At 37.9% G+C, this 21,493-nt stretch overlaps 2 protein-coding genes across 2 annotated transcripts; one reads left to right on the top strand and one right to left on the bottom strand.

The window, feature by feature from the left end:
• Positions 1–1,457: 1,457 nt before the first annotated feature.
• LOC103208953 (olfactory receptor 491) lies at positions 1,458–2,390 on the top strand. The gene has a single exon (XM_007954721.1). It carries the CDS (start codon positions 1,458–1,460, stop codon positions 2,388–2,390), a length of 933 nt encoding a protein of 310 aa, XP_007952912.1.
• Positions 2,391–17,626: 15,236 nt separating this feature from the next.
• On the bottom strand, positions 17,627–18,571 carry LOC103210705 (olfactory receptor 481). The gene has a single exon (XM_007956620.2). It carries the CDS (start codon positions 18,563–18,565, stop codon positions 17,627–17,629), a length of 939 nt encoding a protein of 312 aa, XP_007954811.1. The 5' UTR covers positions 18,566–18,571.
• Positions 18,572–21,493: the final 2,922 nt, after the last annotated feature.

Here is a 21,493-nt window from a genome sequence, read left to right as displayed (position 1 = left end):
ATTCTTTTATTCATCAAGGTTTTCTTAAGATCACGTCATGCCCAACACTAGGTATTCATGATACAGGGATAAAATATGCAATTACTGAGGAGCATATATAGTAACTAGGAGCTTGGGTGGCATAGTGCCTAAGGTATTATTCTGCTAACCAAAAGTCTGGCAGTTCAAACCCACCAGTCACCCCTCAGAAGGAAGGTTGGGCAATCTACTTCCATAGTGATACCACCTCGGAAACCCAATGAGGGGTCACTATGAGTCAGATCCAACTCAACCACAGTGTGTTTGGTTTTTGGTTTTGGTTTATGTGTACTAATTAGAGAGAGACATGTAAACAAGCAAATAACTACAACAATAAAACCATAACCCAACGTGAACAAGGGAATCTAGATCTCTGCAAAGGTTACCTGATTCGCCCTTAGGAATCAGAGAAGGTGTTTCAGAGAAATGAGTCTTGAAGGACAGTTAGGGATTATTCAGGGCAATGGTGGTAGGAAATGGAAGAAGTCCAAGCAGAAGGAAAGGTGAAGCCAATGCCAGAGAAAGGTGAGGGCATTGTAAGGACTCTAAATAGTTCTGGAAGGTTTCACTGAGCGAGTGGTAGATGGAAAGAGAGATAAGCAAAGAGTCATATACAGGGGCCATAGCAGAAAGGGTGCTTTATACTGTACTAATGAGGTTAGGTTTAATCATTAAAGCTTGGACATTATTGAAAGCCTTATATGTATCCTTTTGGCATCATTTGCTTTGTACTTCAGCAAGAAATCACTTTGGCAGATGTACTGTGAATGGATTATAAGGAGATATTAATGAAGTCAAGGAGATAACTAAGTAAATAGAATAAAAAATAAAAAATGATCAGGGCCTTAACTAAGGTAGGGACTGTGGAAATGCAGAGATAAAATTGGGAGCTGCACTGTTGGTAAAACTTAGGGATTTTATTAGAGATGGTGCAGTGAGAGGAAGAAGGCTAGGATGACCCCTAAGATGCAAATATGAAATACAGATTGAATGGTGATGTCATTCCCCAGAAATAGGAGGAAGAATCAAAGAAAAGGATGAGTTTGATAGGAGCAAATCTAGGTTTGAGGTACTTGTGGTATTTCCAACTAGACTCCCAATAACTCATTGAAATTATGGATCTGGACCTTTGGAGATAGATCTAAGAACTAATGTTTGAGAGGCATTTTTATGTAAATATTAGATAAAGAATATAATTGAGATCCCAGAGTGTGAAGATGAACCATTCTCTTTTTTTTTGCAAAGAATAGGTTAAAAAGCCCAATCCAGTAGAATACTGATATTTACAGGTCATTACAAATTAGGCTGAGGACTAACCAAAAACCGGAATGTGTGGTATCAGAGAGACATAATAGGGAGCTAAGAAATGAGGGAATGAAAGAAAGCATAAAACAAGTGAATGTTCACATTTGCTTCAACAGGACCAATTCACAGAAGAGATGGAGGTTGGAAACCACACCATGGTGACAGAGTTCATCATTTTGGGGTTAACACAAGATCCTACACTTTCTGTCATCTTGTTTGTGCTATTTCTAGGAATCTATGTTGTCACCTTATTAGGCAATATCAGCATAATCATTTTAATAAGAAGCTGTTCCCAACTTCACACCCCCATGTACCTCTTCCTCAGCCATTTGGCTTTTGTGGACATGGGTTATTCTACATCAGTCACACCTATAATGCTTATTGGATTCCTTGGACATGGAACAATCCTCCTTGTCCCTGTCTGTGAAACACAGCTCTATTCTGTGGTCATGTTTGGGACAGCCGAGTGCTTCCTGCTGGCTGCCATGGCCTATGATCGCTATGTGGCCATCTGCTCACCCCTGTTCTACTCCACCCACATGTCCCCCAGAATCTGCATCCTTTTAGTGGGAGTTTCCTTTCTGGGTGGGTGTATAAATGCTTGGACATTTACTAGCTGTTTATTGAGTCTGTCCTTCTGTGGACCAAATCATATAGATCACTTTTTCTGTGATTTCTCCCCTTTGTTGAAACTTTCTTGTTCAGATATCTCTATCATTCAAATTATCCCTTCCATCTCTTCTGGATCCATCATTGTGGTCACCGTGTTTGTCATAGCTCTCTCTTACATCTACATCCTCATCACAATCCTGAAGATGCACTCCACTGAAGGGAGGCATAAGGCCTTCTCCACTTGTACCTCCCACCTCACTGCAGTTACTCTCTACTATGGAACTATTACATTCATTTATGTGATGCCCAAGTCCAGCTACTCAACTGAGCAGAACAAGGTGGTGTCTGTGTTTTATACAGTGGTGATCCCCATGTTGAACCCTCTTATCTACAGTCTGAGGAACAGAGATGTAAAAGAAGCCCTGAGAAAGACAGCTGTCAGAATATATTCTTAAGATCCAATCTTAGCATTCCAGGCCACCTATAATATTTTTGTTTACAAGTACAGCAAGTCCTTCAGTTATGAACATCTGACTTGTGGACAACTTGTACTTGCCCTTTAATGTTATGTAATTTTGCCTTCACTTTGAAATGACTGAAACAACCCCTTTCATCACAGTCATCACTTGCTGTATGTGCAGCTTTTAAATCACAGAAAAGGCTTTGAGTGTTTTCTTACACTAATACTAAAAACCTAACCTACTTTCACCAGAGTTGATTCCGACTCAGTGACTCTATGGGACACAGTAGAACTGCCCCATGGGGTTTCCAAGGCTGTAAATCTTGGAGCAGCTGGTAGGTTTGAAACATTGACCTTCTTTGGTTAGCAGCCCAATGCTTCAACCACAGCACCACTAGGGCTCCTTTCTTGAACTAAATTAAGGTTAAACAAGAACTGTATGCACCTGTTCTGACATACCTACAAATTTGGCTTAACGACACACTTAGGAGTGGATATCATTAGTAACTCAGGGACTGCCTGTATTATGCGTAGTACCTACCAGAATCAGCTTAACTTCTTGCATATATTAAAATTGTCTTTCTTTGTCTTACCTCTCACTTTTGTACACTTCAAAGCCAACTGAAAGGCACCTTGAAACCAATAATAATGCTAATAATAATAATTATCGAGTACTTGTAGATGCCAAGCACTTTTCCTTTATTTATTTAGCAAACAATATTTGCATTTACTATGTATCATGCCCCATTCTAAATGTGTCATATGTATTAATTCATACATTTTTCATAACAAACTTATAAAGTAGAACTGAGTAAAATAGTGTTATTTCCATTTTACTATTAAATCATCTGAAGCATAAAGAATTTAAGTAGATTCCTCAAAGTTATGCAGCTAGAAAGATGTGGAACTAGTATGTGAATCCAGAAAGTCTATTCCAAAAGCACTATCCATCTCCATTTAATTTTCACAGCAATCCCATGATTCAAGTATTATAAATTTCCTTCAATTTACAGATGAGGAAACTACATCATAGAGAGATCCAAAAGTTTGACAAGATAAATGTGGACTCAAGTCCTCTGTTTCTATGATCCACACACTTAACCTATACTACACCACCACATAAAATCCAATCACTTTAGCACTGGACCTGATATAAAGGATTTGAGAAGGATAATCAAGACTAAACTGGTTAAGATAGTAATTTCATCAATCTTTTAAACAAATTTGACCTCCAAGATGGTCTAGATTGTAAAAACCCTGGAACAAGAGTGAGTATAGGGAAACTGAACTGATTCACAGCTTTAAGGAAGTCAGGTTTTGACATTAAGATCACATGATTTGACCAGAAGTCTATTCATATTTAAATGCATGTTAAAAACAAGTAGCCTCATTTGGCAGCATATAATTTTCTTTATTTGTAGGAATTAAAAGGAGTGATATTACTTCTGAGTATTGTAATTTATGGGCTAGTAAAAAATCATAGCTTCATAGGTCTGGAATAATAACAAAATTGTTGTTGTTGTTGTTGTTATGTGCCGTCGAGTCGGCCCCGACTCATAGCGACCCCTCCTTGGGTTTCCGAGGCAGTATCACTACGGAAGTAGATTGCCCAACCTTCCCAAAATTAGAGCCTGTAAAAATACTAGAAATGTTGTCACAGATTGGTCCATATATTTTGATAAACATCTCCAATTGCCCTGTAAAATTCTAGGTGCCTCCTGACTCTCATGACATCTTGGAGATTTAGTTAGGTAAATGCTATCTATATCCCTTATATAAAGCCTAGTATCCTTGTGGGCACTTCAGACCCATATGTGGGATGTCAGGCTGTGCACAGGCCTCTGGTCTATTACCTCAGGTATCTTCTGAGCTTTGATAATTACTAATTACTTACAGAATCAAAGATAAATGACAGAATTATTCATCTTCTTATCTGTTGACATTTATACATTTCTCTTCATACTTATGAATAGTTCAGTAAGAAGGTGGAGAAGAAGGCTTTAAACATTGCTATATGTTGCCACTCTGACCTCAAAATACATGAGGACTAAATAAATTTGACCATGACTTTAAAGTTGTTGTTTTATAGGTAGATATGGAGTAATAATTCACCTATTTGTTTCAAATATATTTGTTGAGTGTTTATTATGTTCTAGGAACACTATGGTTGTTGTATGGAAAATTTATTATAAAAGAGGAAGAGTAGGAGAAAGGACAAGTGAGAAGGTCTACCAGTCAAGATCTTAGAGGATGGTTGATTGGAGAAGGATGATTTTGATGTTTAGATAGAAAGAAATTGACTGATTGAAGGTAAAATCTAGGTAAAAAACCAAAAGGGATTGACCAATGATTAGTTTGGGGAAGTGAACAGAAAAAAGAGTTGGAGGATAACTGATTAACTTTTAACTTATATTATTGGGTGAATGGGAGTGCCATTTATTCCCTTTGCAAAAGTGATATTCTTGTTACCAAAAGTGCATAAAAAATCACCCAAAGCTTAGTAGCTGAAAACAAAACTATTTTATTATATGCCTTTTATTTTGTAAGTAGGGAACTGAGCTTGGACTCGGCTTAGTAATTCTTCTGCTCTACACAGCATTAATGGTAGTCACACAGTGATATTCAGGTGGCATCTCAGCAAATCTAGAAAGTCAAAGATGGCTTCACTCAAATGCGTGGAACCTTAGCAGGGATTGTTTTAAAGCTTCTCCCTCGCTATGTAGTTTTAAAGTCTCTCCACATGGTTGCAGTAGCAGAGTAGCTGAATTTCTGATATTATGGTTCAACAGCAAGAGACCCCAAACGAAGATGTAATGTTTCTTATGACCTCACCTCTGAAGACGTAGAGCATAATTTTCACTGTCTTCTATTGGTAAAACAAATTACTAAAGGCACTCCAAGATTCATGGACAGGAAACTAAATTGCACCTCTCAATGGGAAAAGTGTTAAAGGCTTTAAAGTTATCTTTAATCTATCACAATCACTCCTCTGGCCACAAATTATGTGTTTTCCACATGCTAAAATACATTCATACTCTCCCATGGTCACTTAAAATATCATCCTCTTTGGGGCCAGTGAGTTCATGTTGATGGAAGAAGAACAATTAAGAAAAAGAGGATGAGAATGGTTGGAGAACTTGAAGAATTTAATCAATATCTCTGAATTGTACATGTGGAAATTGTTACACTAGTGTATGTTTAGTTGTATGTACTTTCAACAATAAAAAAATACAGGAGGATCCAATAAGGCCGACTAGGCAGATATGCTACCCACATCAGTTACAACAAAGACCCAAGAAATCAAATGAAACAGATATAATGACAATTTTGGAACCCTGAGCTTCAAAGGAAAGGAAAAAGAAATACATCAAATATCAATTAGAAGAAGAAACTGAGTGAAGGCAGTGAACAGGGAGATATATAGCAGTGAACTGACAGTTGGCCGGGAACAGCACAGTCATTTTGAATTATTGCAAGCAGTGTTCTGATCAGGGCAGGAACCAGATAAGTGGCTCCACTTGGCCCAGGACTGTACTGACACCCACACTGAGTGTCTAGCAACCAGAGAGCTGTGACTTCCCCCTTTACAAACCCTCACAACTTCCAGGGACCAGAAGTGCACCCTCCCAACCCTACCCACCTGGCAGCCAGTCAAGCATTTCCTGCTGCCTCTTTTCCACCTAGTGATCCACCAAGCCCACCTCCCTCACCCCACTGTTGTGCCCTTATTCATCGCTCTACTCTCCCAGCAGCCTCAGGTGCACTGTGGTTGATCAAGTGCTGCAAAATGTCATCTCAGACAACTGTGGCTGGAGTTTGCACTGGTCTGTATCACTCCACCCCACCCCCATTCTTTAGTCTTATGTTTTTCCTTATTCCCCTTTTGTTATTTTTATTTTTTCTTACTTTTTAAACTTTTTTTTTTACTCCCCCATCACTCTTAGTCAGGAGCCAGCAACTCTTTTCAGCCATACCCAACACGCCTGCTGCCCCAGCCATTGGGGTGAATGACATGACCTGCTCCAGCACCAGCAGAGCTAAGAAAGAGACCAACCAACATTTGCCCAGCCTGGCCTTAGATGAACAACACAACCAGGGATCAGAGAATTGAACCCACACTCCTATCCACTATCAAATCCACCTGGAGACAGGAGGTGAGTGCCCTAATGCTGTCAAACTAGTGACAAGAATAGCACACCCTCCCCATTGCCAGGTACATTAAAACAAAACAAAACAAAAAAATCAAGATAAAGCAAGCTAATGTACCATCAACAAATAAATACAATGTCTGGAGATAACAATTTCAATCACATTAAAAAAAAAAAGAAAAGAAAAAAAAAAAAAAACAGGACAAGATGGCTCAAGCAAGTGATCAAAATACAGGACCAGAAAATATTTCAAATGAAGAAATGGTATTGGAACTACTTGATAAATAAATCAAACAAATTATATTTAGGATGCTTCAGCATATTAAAGGAGCTCTGGTGGCTCAGTGCCTAAGGTATTTGACTGCTAACAAGAAGGTTAGTGATTCAAACCCACCAGTCACTCCACAGAAAGTAGATGAGGCAATTTATCTCCATAAAAATTTACCACCTTGGAAACCCAATTGGGGGTTGCTATGAGTCAGAATCAATTTGATGGCTGTGGGCTTTCTCCACACACACACCCCCTAGCATATTAAGAAGGTGATAAAGGAAAACAAAGACAACACCAAAGAAATCATAGACAAAATCAAGGAAAACACAGACAAAACTCCAGAAGAATTAAAGAAAACAATGCAAGAACAAATAGACATAATAAATGGGAAATTAGAAACCACACATAAAAAGAAACATAGATCTAGAAGATTAATACTAATACCTCAGAAATAGATAATACATTGGAAGGGCAAAGGAGTAGAACTGAATCAATGGAAGACAGAATTAGTGAAACTGAAGTGAAATCTCTTAGTATTAATCTATCAGAGGAGCAATCAGAAAACAGAATGAATAAATGAAAAAAGCCTAAGAATTATGTGGAACACCCATTGTTGGAAGAAAACTTCCCTAATATTATGAAAGATGAGAAGATATGCATTCAAGAAACTTGATGAAACACAAGCAGGACAGACCCTACAGAAAATCACCAACACATATCATTAATCAAACTTTCCCAAACCAAAGACAAAGAAAGAATCCTAAAAATAGCTCAGGAAAAAATGAAAAGTTACCTATAAAGAGGAACAAACAAGATTAAGCTCTGATTTCTCAGCAGAAACCATGCAATTGAAAAAGCAACAGGATGACTTATATAAAACTCTAAAAAGGTTTTAGAGTTTTACATAAGTTTCTTTTCTAAAAAAGAAAAAAAATTGCCAATCTAGAATTACATATATTCAGCAAAAACTTTCCTCAAATACAATGGCAAAATTTAGACATTTCCAGATAAACAGAAATTAAAAACCAGACCAATCCTACAAGAAATGCTCAAGGGAGACTGAACAGAGAACCAGCAATGGCAGACAACAATCTGAGATTAAGACATGTGACAAAATCACAGAAGTATCAAAAATAAAATAAAACTGCAAGACTGAAAACAGGGAACCAGAGACATCAATTTGGAAACAATGACAACTAGAAAGCAAAAAGGGAGAATAAATGCTGTAGTTGCAGAACTTCTAAATGGAGATGAAGTCAAGATGATATCAACATAGAATAGACTATTTTAAACTTGGGAAGACACTAATAAAATACAGGTAACCTCAAAGAAAATTAATAAATCTTATTTTAAAAAAAGAAGAAAATTATCAAGACTCAGCAAACACTAAAACAACAGTGATGAAGGAAATGATAAGAAAACCCTTAAACAAATTGAACTTCAAAACCAAACTCACCGCTGTCAAGTCAAATCTGGCTCATAGCGACTGTAGGCAGTATCGCTACAGAAGTAGATCACCCAATCTTCCTCCCAAGGAGTGGCTGGTGGGTTTGAATTGGCAGTCTTCTGGTTAGCAGTCAAATGCCTTAAGCACTATGCCACCAGAGCATGAAAAAATACACAGAACAAAGAAACCACCAGCACCCTCCCCAAAAAAAGAGTAGAATGACAGCAGTAAATTCATATTTGTTGATAATTACACTGAATTAAAGGATTAAATACACCTTTCAAAAAAGAGAGAACAGCAGAATAGATTAAAAAAAAAAAATGATCCATCAATATGCTGTCTACAATAAACACACTTTAGACACAAAGATAAGCGAAAAACTGAAAGATGGAAAAACATCAAGCAAATGGCAACCACAAAGAAGCAGGAACAGCAATATTAATTTCTGATAAAATAGGTTTTAAAGCAAAAACTAGCAAAAGAAAAAAGGAAGGAGATTATGATTAAACGGTGAATCCAACAAGAGGACATAATCATAATAAATACCTATGCACTGAATGAAAGAGCCTGAAATACATAAATCAGACTTCAAAAGAATTGAAAAAGAATTAGACATCTCCATAATAGTAGTAGGAGATTTTAATACATAAATTTTCATGAAGGATAGAACATCTAGAAAGAAACTTAACAAAGATAGAGAAGATCTAAAGAATACATCAACCAGCTTTACCCTATAGAAGTATTAAGAAGCTCCATGCAACAATAGCACAATATACATTCTGTTCCAGTGCACATGGAACATTCTCCATAATAGACAATAACTTAGGCTACAAAGCAAGCCTCAATGAATTAAATATATTGACGTACTAAAAATCATCTTCTCAGATCACAATGCTATAAAATAAAAATCAACAACAGGAAGAAATATAAAATATGTGCAGACAGCATAACACCCTGCTTAAAAACTACTAGGTAACAGAAGAAATAAAAAAAATTCCTTGAATCAAACAAGAATGAAAGCATAACATATCAAAACCTTTGGGACGTGGTAAACACACTGCCCAGAGGAGAGAGAGAGAGAGAGAAAAAAAAAAAAAGGCATCAAAAAGTAAGAAAGAACCAAACACATTAACCCAATAACTCCAACAACTAGAAAAAGGACAAAACCCAAAAAGGACAGATTAAACAAGCAAACGAACAAAACAAAACAAAAAAAACCCTACAGACTCCAGAAGAAAGGGAATAATAAAGATTTGAGCAGAAATAAATGAAATAGAAAGAATCAACAAGACCATGCTCATGGATAGGAAGAGTTAACATTCTGAAATTATCAGTACTACCCAAAGTGATCTACAGATACAATGCAATTCTAATCTAGATTCCATCATCATTCTTTAAGGAGCTAGAAAAACTAATCATCAACTTTATATGGAAAGGAAAGAGACCCCAGATAAGCAAAGCACTACTAAAGGAGAAGAACAAAGTAGGAGGCCTCACACTGCCCAATCTGAAAACCTACTATACAACCACAATAGTCAAAACAGCCTTGTTTTGGTACAATGACAGACATATAGACCAATGGAACAGAATTGAGAACCCAGAAGTAAAATCATCTACCTATGGACAGCTTATCTTTGACAAAGAGCCAACATTCATTAATAGGGAAGACATATTTTCTTTAACAAATGGTGCTGGAAAAAGTGGATTTCCATTTACAGAAAAATGAAGCAGGATCCATATCTCTCACCATATACAAAAACTAACTCAATGTGGATCGAAGACCTAAATGTAAAACCTTAAAGACCATAAATAAAAAATTGGGGCATAAACACACTATCAAACAGAACTAAAAGCACACAAACAGCAGGAAAAAAACTAGATGACTGGGATCTCCTAAATATTAAACATTTATAGGATCAAACGACCACCAAAAGAGTAACAACAGAAACTACAGACTGGGGAAAATTTTTTGACAATGGCATAACAGATATGGGATAAATCACTAATATTTACAGAAAACTTCAAACCTTAAAAGCAAGAAGACAATCCAACTTAAAAATGGGCAGGCACATGAAGAGACACTCCACCAAAGAAGACATTCAGGTAGCTAACAAACACATAAAGAAATGCTCATCATAATCATTAGCCATTGTTCTGGTTACCTAGTGTTGCTCTGACAAGAAATATATATACCACAAATGGGATGGTCTTAACAAACAGGAGTTTATTCTTACAATCTGTAGGCTTTAAGTCCCAGTTCAAAGTGCCAGGCTCTAGGGGCTGGGTGAAAGCCCCTCAACTTTGGGGTCCAGCTTTGCCTTCTGCTCCCAGCGCACTGGAGCTAGAGGCATTTCTTCACTCAGACAGCTGCTGGCTGCTTGGCTGAGAAGCCCCAAGGTTGACAAGTAAAAAGGCACAGTCCTGATGTTACCAATCCACATGACAGGCCATTAACTTAAGTCCACTGTAAGTTCTAAGGTTGGCAGAGCATAGCAGGCTGCTGAGAAACGACACAGCTACATGCAGGGTCCAGGTGTGCCAAAGTCTAGAGACCATTCCCAAAGCTTCTCCTTATATACAGGAAGCAGATCACATCCCAAAGGCAGCTACTCAGCTGCTTGTGGTAGATCTGACCGTGGAATTGACTGCCAGTCTCATCATGGGAAATAACTACCACCAGCTGCTCAGCCACTCAACCCAGCCAAGTTGACACACAAACATAACTATCACAGCCATTGTTGTTGTTGTGTGCTATCGAGTCGGACCCGACTCATAGTGACCCCTCCTTGGGTTGCCGAGGCAGTGTCACTATGGAAGTAGATTGCCCAACCTTCCTTCTGAGGAGTGGCTGGTGGGTTTGAACCACCAGCCTTCTGGTTAGCAGTCAAGTGCCTTAGGCACTATGCTACCAGAGCTCGCAATCATTAGCCATTAGAGAGAAGCAAATCAATATAACAAGGAGTTCGTTCCTCACCCCAGCATTAATAGAAAAGTTAAAAAAACAAAACAAAACAAAACAAAACCCAGAATACAACAAATGCTGGCAAGGTAGTGGAAAGACCTGACCCCTCATACACTGCTGGTGGGCCTGTAAAATGGTATAACCACTGTGCAAAATGGTATGGACTTCCTTTAAAAAGTTAGCAATAGAAATCCCATATGATCCAGCAATCCTACTACTAGGTATATATCCATCTATGACACGAATGGATATACACATATCAATGTTCATCACAGCACTATTCACAATGTCAAAAAGATGGAAACAACCTAAGTGTCCATCAATGGATGAATAAACTACAGTACATATACACAATGGAATATACAATGTTAAGGAATAACAATATATCTGAGAAACACCTCACAACAGGGATGAACCTGGGGAAATTACACAGAGTGAAATTAGTGAATCACAAAAGGACAAATACTATATGAGACCACTAATATAAAAAGTCAAGAAAAGGCTTACACACAGAAAGAAATATTCTTTGAAGATTACCAGGGATGGGAGGGTAAATCACTAACTAGAGGGTAGATATGTATTAACTCAGGAAAGGAAATATACAATTAGGAAGAGGCCAGCACAAAATCAAGGCAAAGGAAAGTATCTGAAAGAGCACAAGAGTTAAAGGCAACAAAGGTAAATAATATCACATACACAATCCTGCAATAACAGTAATAACAATCTATGAGTGGATGCACAGACAGGTATGCAAGATGAACAGGTGTGGGAAAGTGAATGGGATCAAATTCATGAATATATATTGGTTTAACAGAGACTAGTTCTCCATATGCATTTATATGCGCTGCAAACACATTCATGCATTAGTAGAATTTACAGCGGGCAAAGTCATGAAAACTTCTTGGTCATAACCTAACACCTGGAGGGAATGAGCTGCTGGACCTGAAGCTTTGGGATCATAGTCTCCGGGGACATCAAGGTCAATTGGCATAACACAGTCCCAAAGACAATGTTCTACATCCTACTTTGATGAGTAGCAGCTGGGGTCTTAAAAGTTTGTGAGTGGGCATCTAATTACAGCTAGTAGTCTCTTCCTAGCCAAAGCAATGAAGATGAAGAAAATCAAAGACACACGGAAACAATTAGTCCAAAGAACTAATGGACCACCACAGGAACCACAACCTCCACCAGCCTGAGACAAGAAGAACTAGATGGTGCCCAGTTACCTCTGCCACAATAGAAGGTCCTGGATAGAGTGGGAGAAAAATGTGGAACAAAACTCAAATTCATAAAAAAAAAAAAAGAGACCAGGCTTACTGACCTGATACAGACTGGCAGAATCCCTAAGACAATGGCTCTTAGTCACCCTTGAAGCCTGGAACTAACTCACTATATATATATATATATATATATATATATATCCTCAGAAGGAAGGTTGTAGCGATACTACCTCAGAAATCCAAGGAAAGGGCGCTATGAGTCAGATCTGACTTGATGGCCATGTTTTTTTTTTAAAACATGTATTACATATGTCATATGTGTATGTATATGAATATATATATATACATGTATGTCATCCTATAGCATCAGCTTTGAGTCCAGCATCCTGATATCAAATGCAGACTCAGGTATGGATGAGGCTTACTGTGTGCGACTACTTGAATACAGTCCCTCTTGATATGAAGACCTGTGAACTAAAGATACAAAACATCTGTTCCCACAAATACTCAATAAACATTGGTGATACAGGGTTAGGGTAACCCTAATACACACTCCCACTGAGAAAGGTGGAATACGTAGCAGTCACACAGAAATTCCTTGTCCACAACAATTCTAAAATCTGAGCACATGTTGCTATTTTTCTTAATTAGGATCCAATCCTGCTCCCTGGAATAAGCCTCTGTCTTCTGGGCTTTTGGGTCCATATTCTGAATCATCTTTCCTTTTCCAGGAAAATAATAGCCCATGTTATTATAGCTGAGTGGTTTGTTATCCTATTCCCTGCCCACTGTAAGCTAAAGGTCTATAGAACTCTTCTTACTTTGTACTATGTCTGTCCTTTTCAGTCCAATCTGATACAATTTCTTGAACTAAATTTTTTTACTATAAGCATTAAGAGCTATAATTTTTTTTTTTCTAATCACAGATATGGCTGTATTTTCTATCCATTCTTAAACCTATTTTAATTTGCTAAAATTCATTATATTTCTAAATTTATTTTTGTAAAATTTCCTATTAGTTTACTTACAATTAATTTAACCTTTGATGCCAATAGTTCTAAGTCCTTAAATATTCCTCATGTTGCACAATTTCTTTTTAAAATTAAATTGGCCAGAAGTTTGTCTATATTGTATTTTATTTTAATATATGCAGAGGCTTTGTATACACTGTAGAAGATGTCTTATTCCACAAAGTTTTACATTCATCTGTTAGATTTTTCTGGAGGGGAAGGAAATAGGGCCTTCTGTAAGAGGAGAAATCACAGGGAGAAAAAGGAGTTGAGTGGAGGTAATACTGTTTTCTACCACTTTCTGTCAGTCTGTTGTATAGTGGTGATCAGTCACAGAAGGAGGACATCATATTTGGTGAAGTAGAGGGTGAGTGAGGGCAAAGCAGACCACTGGTGTGATGGACTGGCACAATAGCTCTAACTATGGACTCAAACATGCCGACAATCATGCAGACGACACAGGACCAGGCAATGTTTTGTTCTGTGTACATGAAGTCACCATGGGTCAGAATGGACTCAATGGTGGCTACCTATCTCTATCTAGCTCCATCTTTATTTCAGGTACAGGAAAGTTCTTGAGGTATGGAACAGTATGATATTGTGGAAATTACAAGCAGTACAGTATAAAGCATGAGAGAAAGTGATGATAGACAAGAATGGATAGGCAAGCAGGGAGCCATTCATTGTAGGTTTTTTTTTTTTTTTTTAATCACATAGTAAAGAGCAAGTAGTTTATTTTCTGTGTAGACAGACCATTACGTTTAAAATGCTTGGATACTATTTTCCATATATATCATTTAGTAATAAACTGAAAGCCGTAAGTATAGAAGAGAACTTGGCAGTTCAGGTAAACAATAATAAAGGCTCGAACTAGGGGAGGTACAATAGGTGAACTAGCAGTTATCTTTACATAGCCCCAGGATAAAATGAGGAAGGAAAAGATAGTGTTCTCTCATAGAATATTTAAAAAATTTTATTGAATTATAATTCACATAAATTGAAATACATTTTAAACAGACAGGTTAATGTCCTTTGACAAATGTATATACCTATATATACAATCACCTCTCCAATCACAATATATAATGACCCCAACATCTCCAGGAATTAGGTCTTGCTCCTTTGCTTTCAATCTCCTCCAATACTCTGTTATAGGTAAAGGAGTTCACAGAATTTTGAGAAATGTCAGTAACTTCATAGCTCATTTCAGGAGAGGAATATTTTCCTGAAATTTATAGACTAAGAAGTTTTTAACAACAGGTCAGTTTTGAGGGAAAAATTGAGTATGTAATCCCAGCCCTTCTTCTTCCCCCTTTCTCATGGGAGCAAGCCTGCCCTCAGTGCTCTTGATTTTCTTGGTCATGCTTTAAGCTGATGGGTAAAGGCCCAGTCCATTGGGCAGACTTGAATGCCTGCAGTAATGCCAGTGACAGAGAAGCAAAGTGTCAAATTCTGTGATTCAGAACATGAAAACCTTTTAGCCCACAAATACGAATCAGTTCTCTAATATTAGCTCTTTCATTTATACAGGTAATATTTTGCTCTCCCATTTATCTTCCTTTTTTGCCCTTTTCTAAGTTGATTCAAAATTTGGGATATGAGTGGTGATGTAGATCCTCTACAAGAAAGCACTGTGGCAATGCCGGATGCACACCATACTCCTTACATCTGGGTGATTAAGACATTTGAATCTCTCAGAGTGAAAATACAAAGGACAAGTCTGTATGGACTTGTCATAATCAATTGGAGAGTGTTAGAAGTCCCTATACAAAAGAACTTAGAAAAGAAGAAAGGTCAATAAGTGACATGTCTTCTATCTGAGAAAAGGAAATGGATGGAGGGAAGCAGACCATTTAGCTTGTTACCATGAGTTAGCAATGAGGAGGGCCCCAAATCTGTTGAAGTACTAGACTTCACCAAGAGTTCTCACTTACTGAGAAAGGAAACACAAGGAAAGTAACAGTTTCAGGAGAAATAGGATAAATTAAGTCTGGGTCATACTGACTTTGAAAGCCCTGAGGAAAAGGCCAGTGAAAATGTTCAGCTGCCCTCCAAGAATGTTGTGTTTACATATGGGGACACTGTCACCACACAAGTGGCAGCTGAGTTCACAGAGAAGATGAGGTCTCCAAAGATGACCATAGCTGGAAGGGATGAGAACAAAGGGCTGAGGATGAACTCTATTGAAGAGTAAAGTGCAAGGCCTGAAGAAATGGAGTTCTTCTAGAAAAGTCAATGCAAACCTTCAATCATCACAGTACAGTGTTTCAATTTTTACTCTTTGCTTGCTTGCTTGCTTGCTTACTGCCGTCAAGTCGTATCCAACTCACAGCGACCCCTCCTTTGATTTCTGAGGTGATATCACTATGGAAGTAGATTGCCCTATCTTCCTTCCAAGAAGTTGTTGGTGGGTTTGAACTGCCAGCCCTCTTGTTAGCAGTTAAATGCCTTAGGTACTATACCATCAGAACTCCCATTTTTCCTTAGATGGCCTTTTCTAAGACTAAATTCATATCTTTGGGTGCCTTCTCTTTGCAAAGTATGATGTTTATATGACTCTAGCTCCAGAATTATTTCACTGGGATGATTATAAGCCCGGTATTGATGCAAGGAAAAAAATGTGAATGGCAAAACAGGATCAGAGAAATTCCCAAAGTGGCTTCCAGGCTGAAGAGGGTATTTCCATGATGTGGTTGAAGGTCGTAGGAATGGTGGGTAACTTTATAAAGCAGTCCTTTGATACTCAGGTTGTGTCTGTGACAAAGGGGCAGGGAAGATGCATCTTCTGACCCCCTCTAACTCCACAAGAGGAAGACAGAATAACCACTAGTAGCTCAAGGCCTATTCCTGTGAGGACAGACATGCTGCCTCCTTCCAGCCCTTTCACCAACCTTGACACCAACTGTTCCTCCCACAGCACCCACCACCTCTCTGCTGGGTTCAATAATTCACTGCAGTGGCCAAACAGAACTCACAGATTATGGGGTTTATTAGGGAAGCAACAGACTACAATTCAAGTTCCGGAACACACTCAGTCTCTCTCAGCCTGCCATCTTTCAGACAACAGTCTCTCTCCCAGCAGTGTGTGTCTCTCAGTATCTCTCTCTCTCAGCAGTGCGTGTCTCTTGTGTCTCTCAGCCAGCAGTGAGAATTTCCTTCTGCCTCTAGGAGGGTTCCTTTTAAGCCTGGCAGAGTGTCCAAACGAACCAATCCCAACATCAGAATTCTATACACCTAAGTGAGAGCGAACTTCCCAGAAGATTGCTTCACACTGCTCCAATAGAAATAAACCAGGTGGATAACTTTAACAATCAGGAACTACTCAGTTGCTAATGGCAAATTCCATCATGGAGTTTACAAAGACTATGGCTAGAAAAGCCATATTATGTGATTTACTACACTGCATTATTACTATGCTAGTTATAAAAACATATTAATTAAAATATTAATCAGAAATTATTGCAGAAGAGATATAGGAGGCAGGGAATCAATTTAGAGGCAATTGCAATAACCAGACTGGATCATTAAGCCTCTACAAAAAAGGTAGTAGAGGCAGGGACAATGACCACTTCTTTGAGAGACATTACAGAAATGTATGGCAAGTATATACTTTGCCTGAATCAGCATGCATGTAGTGAACCATAATTTCATGCCTCCTGCCTTCCAGCTATTATTGAAAAGTTCCACTGTTCCCCATTTCCACAGACTCTGTGATTGGTTAGTTAAGGAGCTTTTAAGTAGAAATTATTTTCTGGAGGTATTCTTAACTTGAAAAATCTGCATTTAATTTGATCCTAGCCAATGTTCATGAAAATGGCACACTTACTTTATAAATGGAAATTAACACTGGCTTTTATAAGAGCTCTGGTTGTGTAGTGCCTAAAGGATTTGACTGCTAACCAGAAGGCGGGAGGTTCAAACCCACCAGCCACTCCTCAGAAGAAAGATTAAGGAAGATGGGGCAATCTACTTCCACAGTGATACTGCCTCAGAAACCCAAGGAGGGCTAGCTATGAATTGGATCTGACTCGATGGTAGTGAGTTGTTGTTGTTTTTAAAAATATATTTACAAAATAAATGTGATCAATTTAATAATAAAGATCTTTAAAATATACGCACGTATATTCTTTCAATCACTATTTTTATAATTTATGGACTCACCACTAGTTTAATTCAGAAAAATGAATGTTTTCTAGCTATCAATTTTCTCATGGCTTCTTTCACCTCCTTGTTCCTCAGACTATAGATGAGAGGGTTCAACATGGGTATCACCACCGTGTAGATCACAGACGCCACTTTAACCTGATCAGCTGAATAGCTTGACTTAGGCATCACATAAACAAACATTACTGTCCCATAAAACAAAGTGACTGCAGTGAGGTGGGAAGTGCAAGTAGAGAATGCTTTGTTCCTCCCCTCAGTGGAACGCACATTCAGGATTGAATGGAGGATATAGATGTAGGATACAATTATGGTAGACAGTGTGCTTATAAGAACTGACCCAGAAGAGATAGCAGGAGATATTTCAGCAATATAAACATGGCCACAAGAGAGCTTCAAGAGTGGGAAAAGGTCACAGAAAAAATGGTTGATCTTATTTGGTCCACAGAAGGACAAGTTCATCAAACATCCAGTAAATGATGAAGCATTCATACATCCTCCCACGTAGGAAGCCCCCAGTAGGAGAAAGCAGATCACTGGGGACATTTGGGTGGAGTAGAGCAGGGGAGAGCAGATGGCCACATAGCGATCATAGGCCATAGCAGCCAACAGGAAGCACTCTGTAGTACCAAAAGTGACATCAGAGCCAAGTTGGGCTATACAGCCAGTGACAGGAATAGTCGTTCTCTTTCTTAAGAAACTCATGAGCATGATTGGTGTGACTGATGTGGAGTACCCGATGTCCACAAAGGCCAAATGGCTGAGAAAAAGGTACATTGGGGTGTGAAGCTGAGGGCTGCTTCGGATTAAGACGATTATACTGATATTGCCTATTGCGGTAACTATATAGACTACTAAGAATACCACAAAGAAGATGGCACATAGCGTAGGATTATCTGTTAACCCCAAAATAATGACTTCTGTCACTCTTGTATGGTTTTCTGTCTCCATCTATCCATTTAACAGTGCCTATTGAAACCAGAACCAGAGAAGATTAAATTGGCTAAAATTGCCCCACAATTGAAGTCTATACTTAAAAATAACCATAATCAAAATTTTAAATGGTACCTTCACCTCAGTTATGTGGGATACATCATGCACACAAATCTTTTCAAACTTAATAACATTTTTAAATTGAACACTCAGTTACCTTGCTGTTGTTGTTGTTATGTGCCATCAAGTTGGACCTGACTCATAGCGACCTTTCCTTGGGTTTCCAAGGTGGTTATCACTAAGGAAGTAGATTACCCAACCTTCCTTCCAAGGAGTGGCTGCTAGGTTTGAAGTGCTAGCCTTCTGGTTAACAGTCAAGTGCCTTAGGCACTACGCTACCTATTCTAGTCTTTGAGAAAGTCTTCCCCAGGTATACAGGAGATAAAGGATATTCACATAAGCATTGATGGTAATACAAAACTGCAAATAAGCTAAATGTTTTTAGAAAGGCCAGCTCTTGATTTTCCACATGCATTCCAAATGTGCTTCTTTCCCGGTGTTTTCTATCTTAGTAAATGCTATTCCATCTATCCAGTTGATTGGGCCAATGAACATACAGTTAACTTTGACATTTCCTCTTTTTCTTACTTGCTACTTTTCCTGGACTTTAAAAAAAAAAAAAAATCCTTAGTTATAATTACTGATACTAAAGATTAGAAGATGTCTACATCCATGCTGAAAATGCCAAATAGAATTTTTATTATTGTTATGAGGTACACATCTTGCATATTTTGCAAACTCCAACAAGTCTTATCTCTTACACCACACCTTTTCATATTTATGGGATTAAATAAGCAATAAGAAGAGTCTAGGTATTTTTATGGACTAGGATTAAATGGAAAATGAATGGAAATGTTTGAGGATCTACATTAAGTATGTTTAGTTTAATGAATTCTAGTAAGCAACTGTAGGGACATAAGAAGGAGCTCTGGTGGCATAGTGCCTAAGGCATTTGACTGCCAACCAGAAAGAAGGCTGGAGGTTCAAACCCACCAGCCACTCCTCGGAAGGAAGCTTGCAATCTACTTCTGTAGTGGTACTGCCTTGGAAACCCAAGGAGTGGTCGCTATGAGTCAGATCCAACTCAATGGCAGTGAGTTGAGGGATGTAAGTGAGGGCACTTGAGGATGCTAAGGGAGGTAATAATGGAAGTAACCACTCTAAAGCAAGGAAATTAGATTGAAAGATAAATTAGCATTACAGAATAATGGTTCCTGTGTTCAAAGCAGAGCATACAATTAAGCATAGAAAAAAAAAAATCATAATTATTCCCATGATCCCTTTAAACTAAGGAGCAACCTATTCTTCAGAATAACTTACTATTTCTTCAAAAATTTCTATGTGAAGTATACAGACATATGCAATAATCAGCAATCATGCTCTTAGCCAAGCATGCTACCACATTTGGCTCTTTATAATTTTAAATCAGTCATTGTTGCATGTGAATCATCAAAATGCCATATTATGAACAGTACTAAGATTATGTGTGTGAATTCTTAAGTTCTGACTTTTGTAATGAGGCACAGGATAGTTCAGGGACTTTACCAAACCAGCACAGATTCAAATAAGACATGAATTATATTTTTAAATAGATGTATGAAGGATACAAATGAATTCAAAGTTGGATATGAGTGTCAGCATGGAAGGCAAAGTGATGTGCTGAAAAATCCTGGGCTTTTGAGCCATATAGACTTGGAATCAGTTGCCACTCCTGCCTCTTGCTGTCTGAGGGATCTTAGACAAGTTACAAAAATCTTCTGAGTTTCTATTTCCTTACCTGTAAAAGGGGGATAATAATACATACCTCATGTGATTCTTACATTAAATGATACATTGGAGGTAAAAACACCAAGCACTGTTTTAGGCAACAAACAGATGTTCAGTTATTAATAGATTGCTTGTAATAATCAGCTTGTAAATTATGGTACAAATAGAAGAATCAAATATTTCTGTGTTATTAATAAAAAGCAAGTGTGCCCTACTGATACATCCATTGCAATAATAGGGATAGGCTCCAATGAATTGTTACTGTGCCACAAAACCATATTTAAGTAATATTTAGGTTATTTGGGACACAAACCCTTAATTACTTCACTTGTTTTGGAAAATTACATTGAAAATCCACTGGGACAGAGAAATTACATGATTATGTAAAAGTGTATGAATAATATATTCTCTAGATTCATTTATTTTTTAATTAAATAATTTCAAAAAAGAAATGACAACATCTTGTTATTAGAGTTGATCTTTAGAGTGGCACAATTAATACAGCCACAGCACCTCATAGCACTTCTGAAACATGACTGTATTCAGTGACCCAGGTTTTCACGTCACACATATTTATAATAATTTGAGCTTGCTAGTACAATTTTGTTTTCAAACAAGCATACTGCAGAATTACAATACCATTTTCAATGTGATAAGTGACTCACACTTTTTAAAAAATCATAGGTATTTACCACATGTCATCTCAAATCATAGGTATTTACTACATGCCCTAAGACACTTGAGATACACATCACAAGTGTTAAGTGTTAGGCATTTTTCATGTTTAAATTCCTACCCTTGTCCACTTTGATCCACCATCATGTATGTTTTCTAATAGAACAATGAAGCTCATGCTAACATTTTTCTCACGATCCTTTCACACAGTTGCCACATTGATTAACAGGAGTTAAAGATACATAAACATGATTGGCTCTGATGTGTTCTTGAGCCATGGTCACATAGCAGAACATTGTCTAGGCTGACTGTCAGATTCCTTTGGTCCTGAGACCAAAGGAATTCATAGGATAGCCCTCTTCAGAGCAAAGATAAGCCTGATATTCCACACTAGAAGGATCTAACAGCTTAAATGTTCATAAATTTGGAAGTGAACACACTCCG

The sequence above is a fragment of the Orycteropus afer genome, unplaced genomic scaffold (assembly GCF_000298275.1).
Source record: "Orycteropus afer afer isolate SDZICR_OR568_19922 unplaced genomic scaffold, OryAfe1.0 scaffold00014, whole genome shotgun sequence".
In the NCBI taxonomy this organism is placed as follows: Eukaryota; Metazoa; Chordata; class Mammalia; order Tubulidentata; family Orycteropodidae; genus Orycteropus; species Orycteropus afer.
The sequence above is the reverse complement of the archived record's forward strand: the minus strand, read 5'-3'. Positions and strand labels throughout refer to the sequence as shown.

Coding starts and splice junctions, on each gene's coding strand:
- LOC103208953 (XM_007954721.1), top strand. CDS start 1,458: ATGGAGGTTGGAAACCACACCATGGTGACAGAGTTCATCATTTTGGGG.
- LOC103210705 (XM_007956620.2), bottom strand. CDS start 18,565: ATGGAGACAGAAAACCATACAAGAGTGACAGAAGTCATTATTTTGGGG.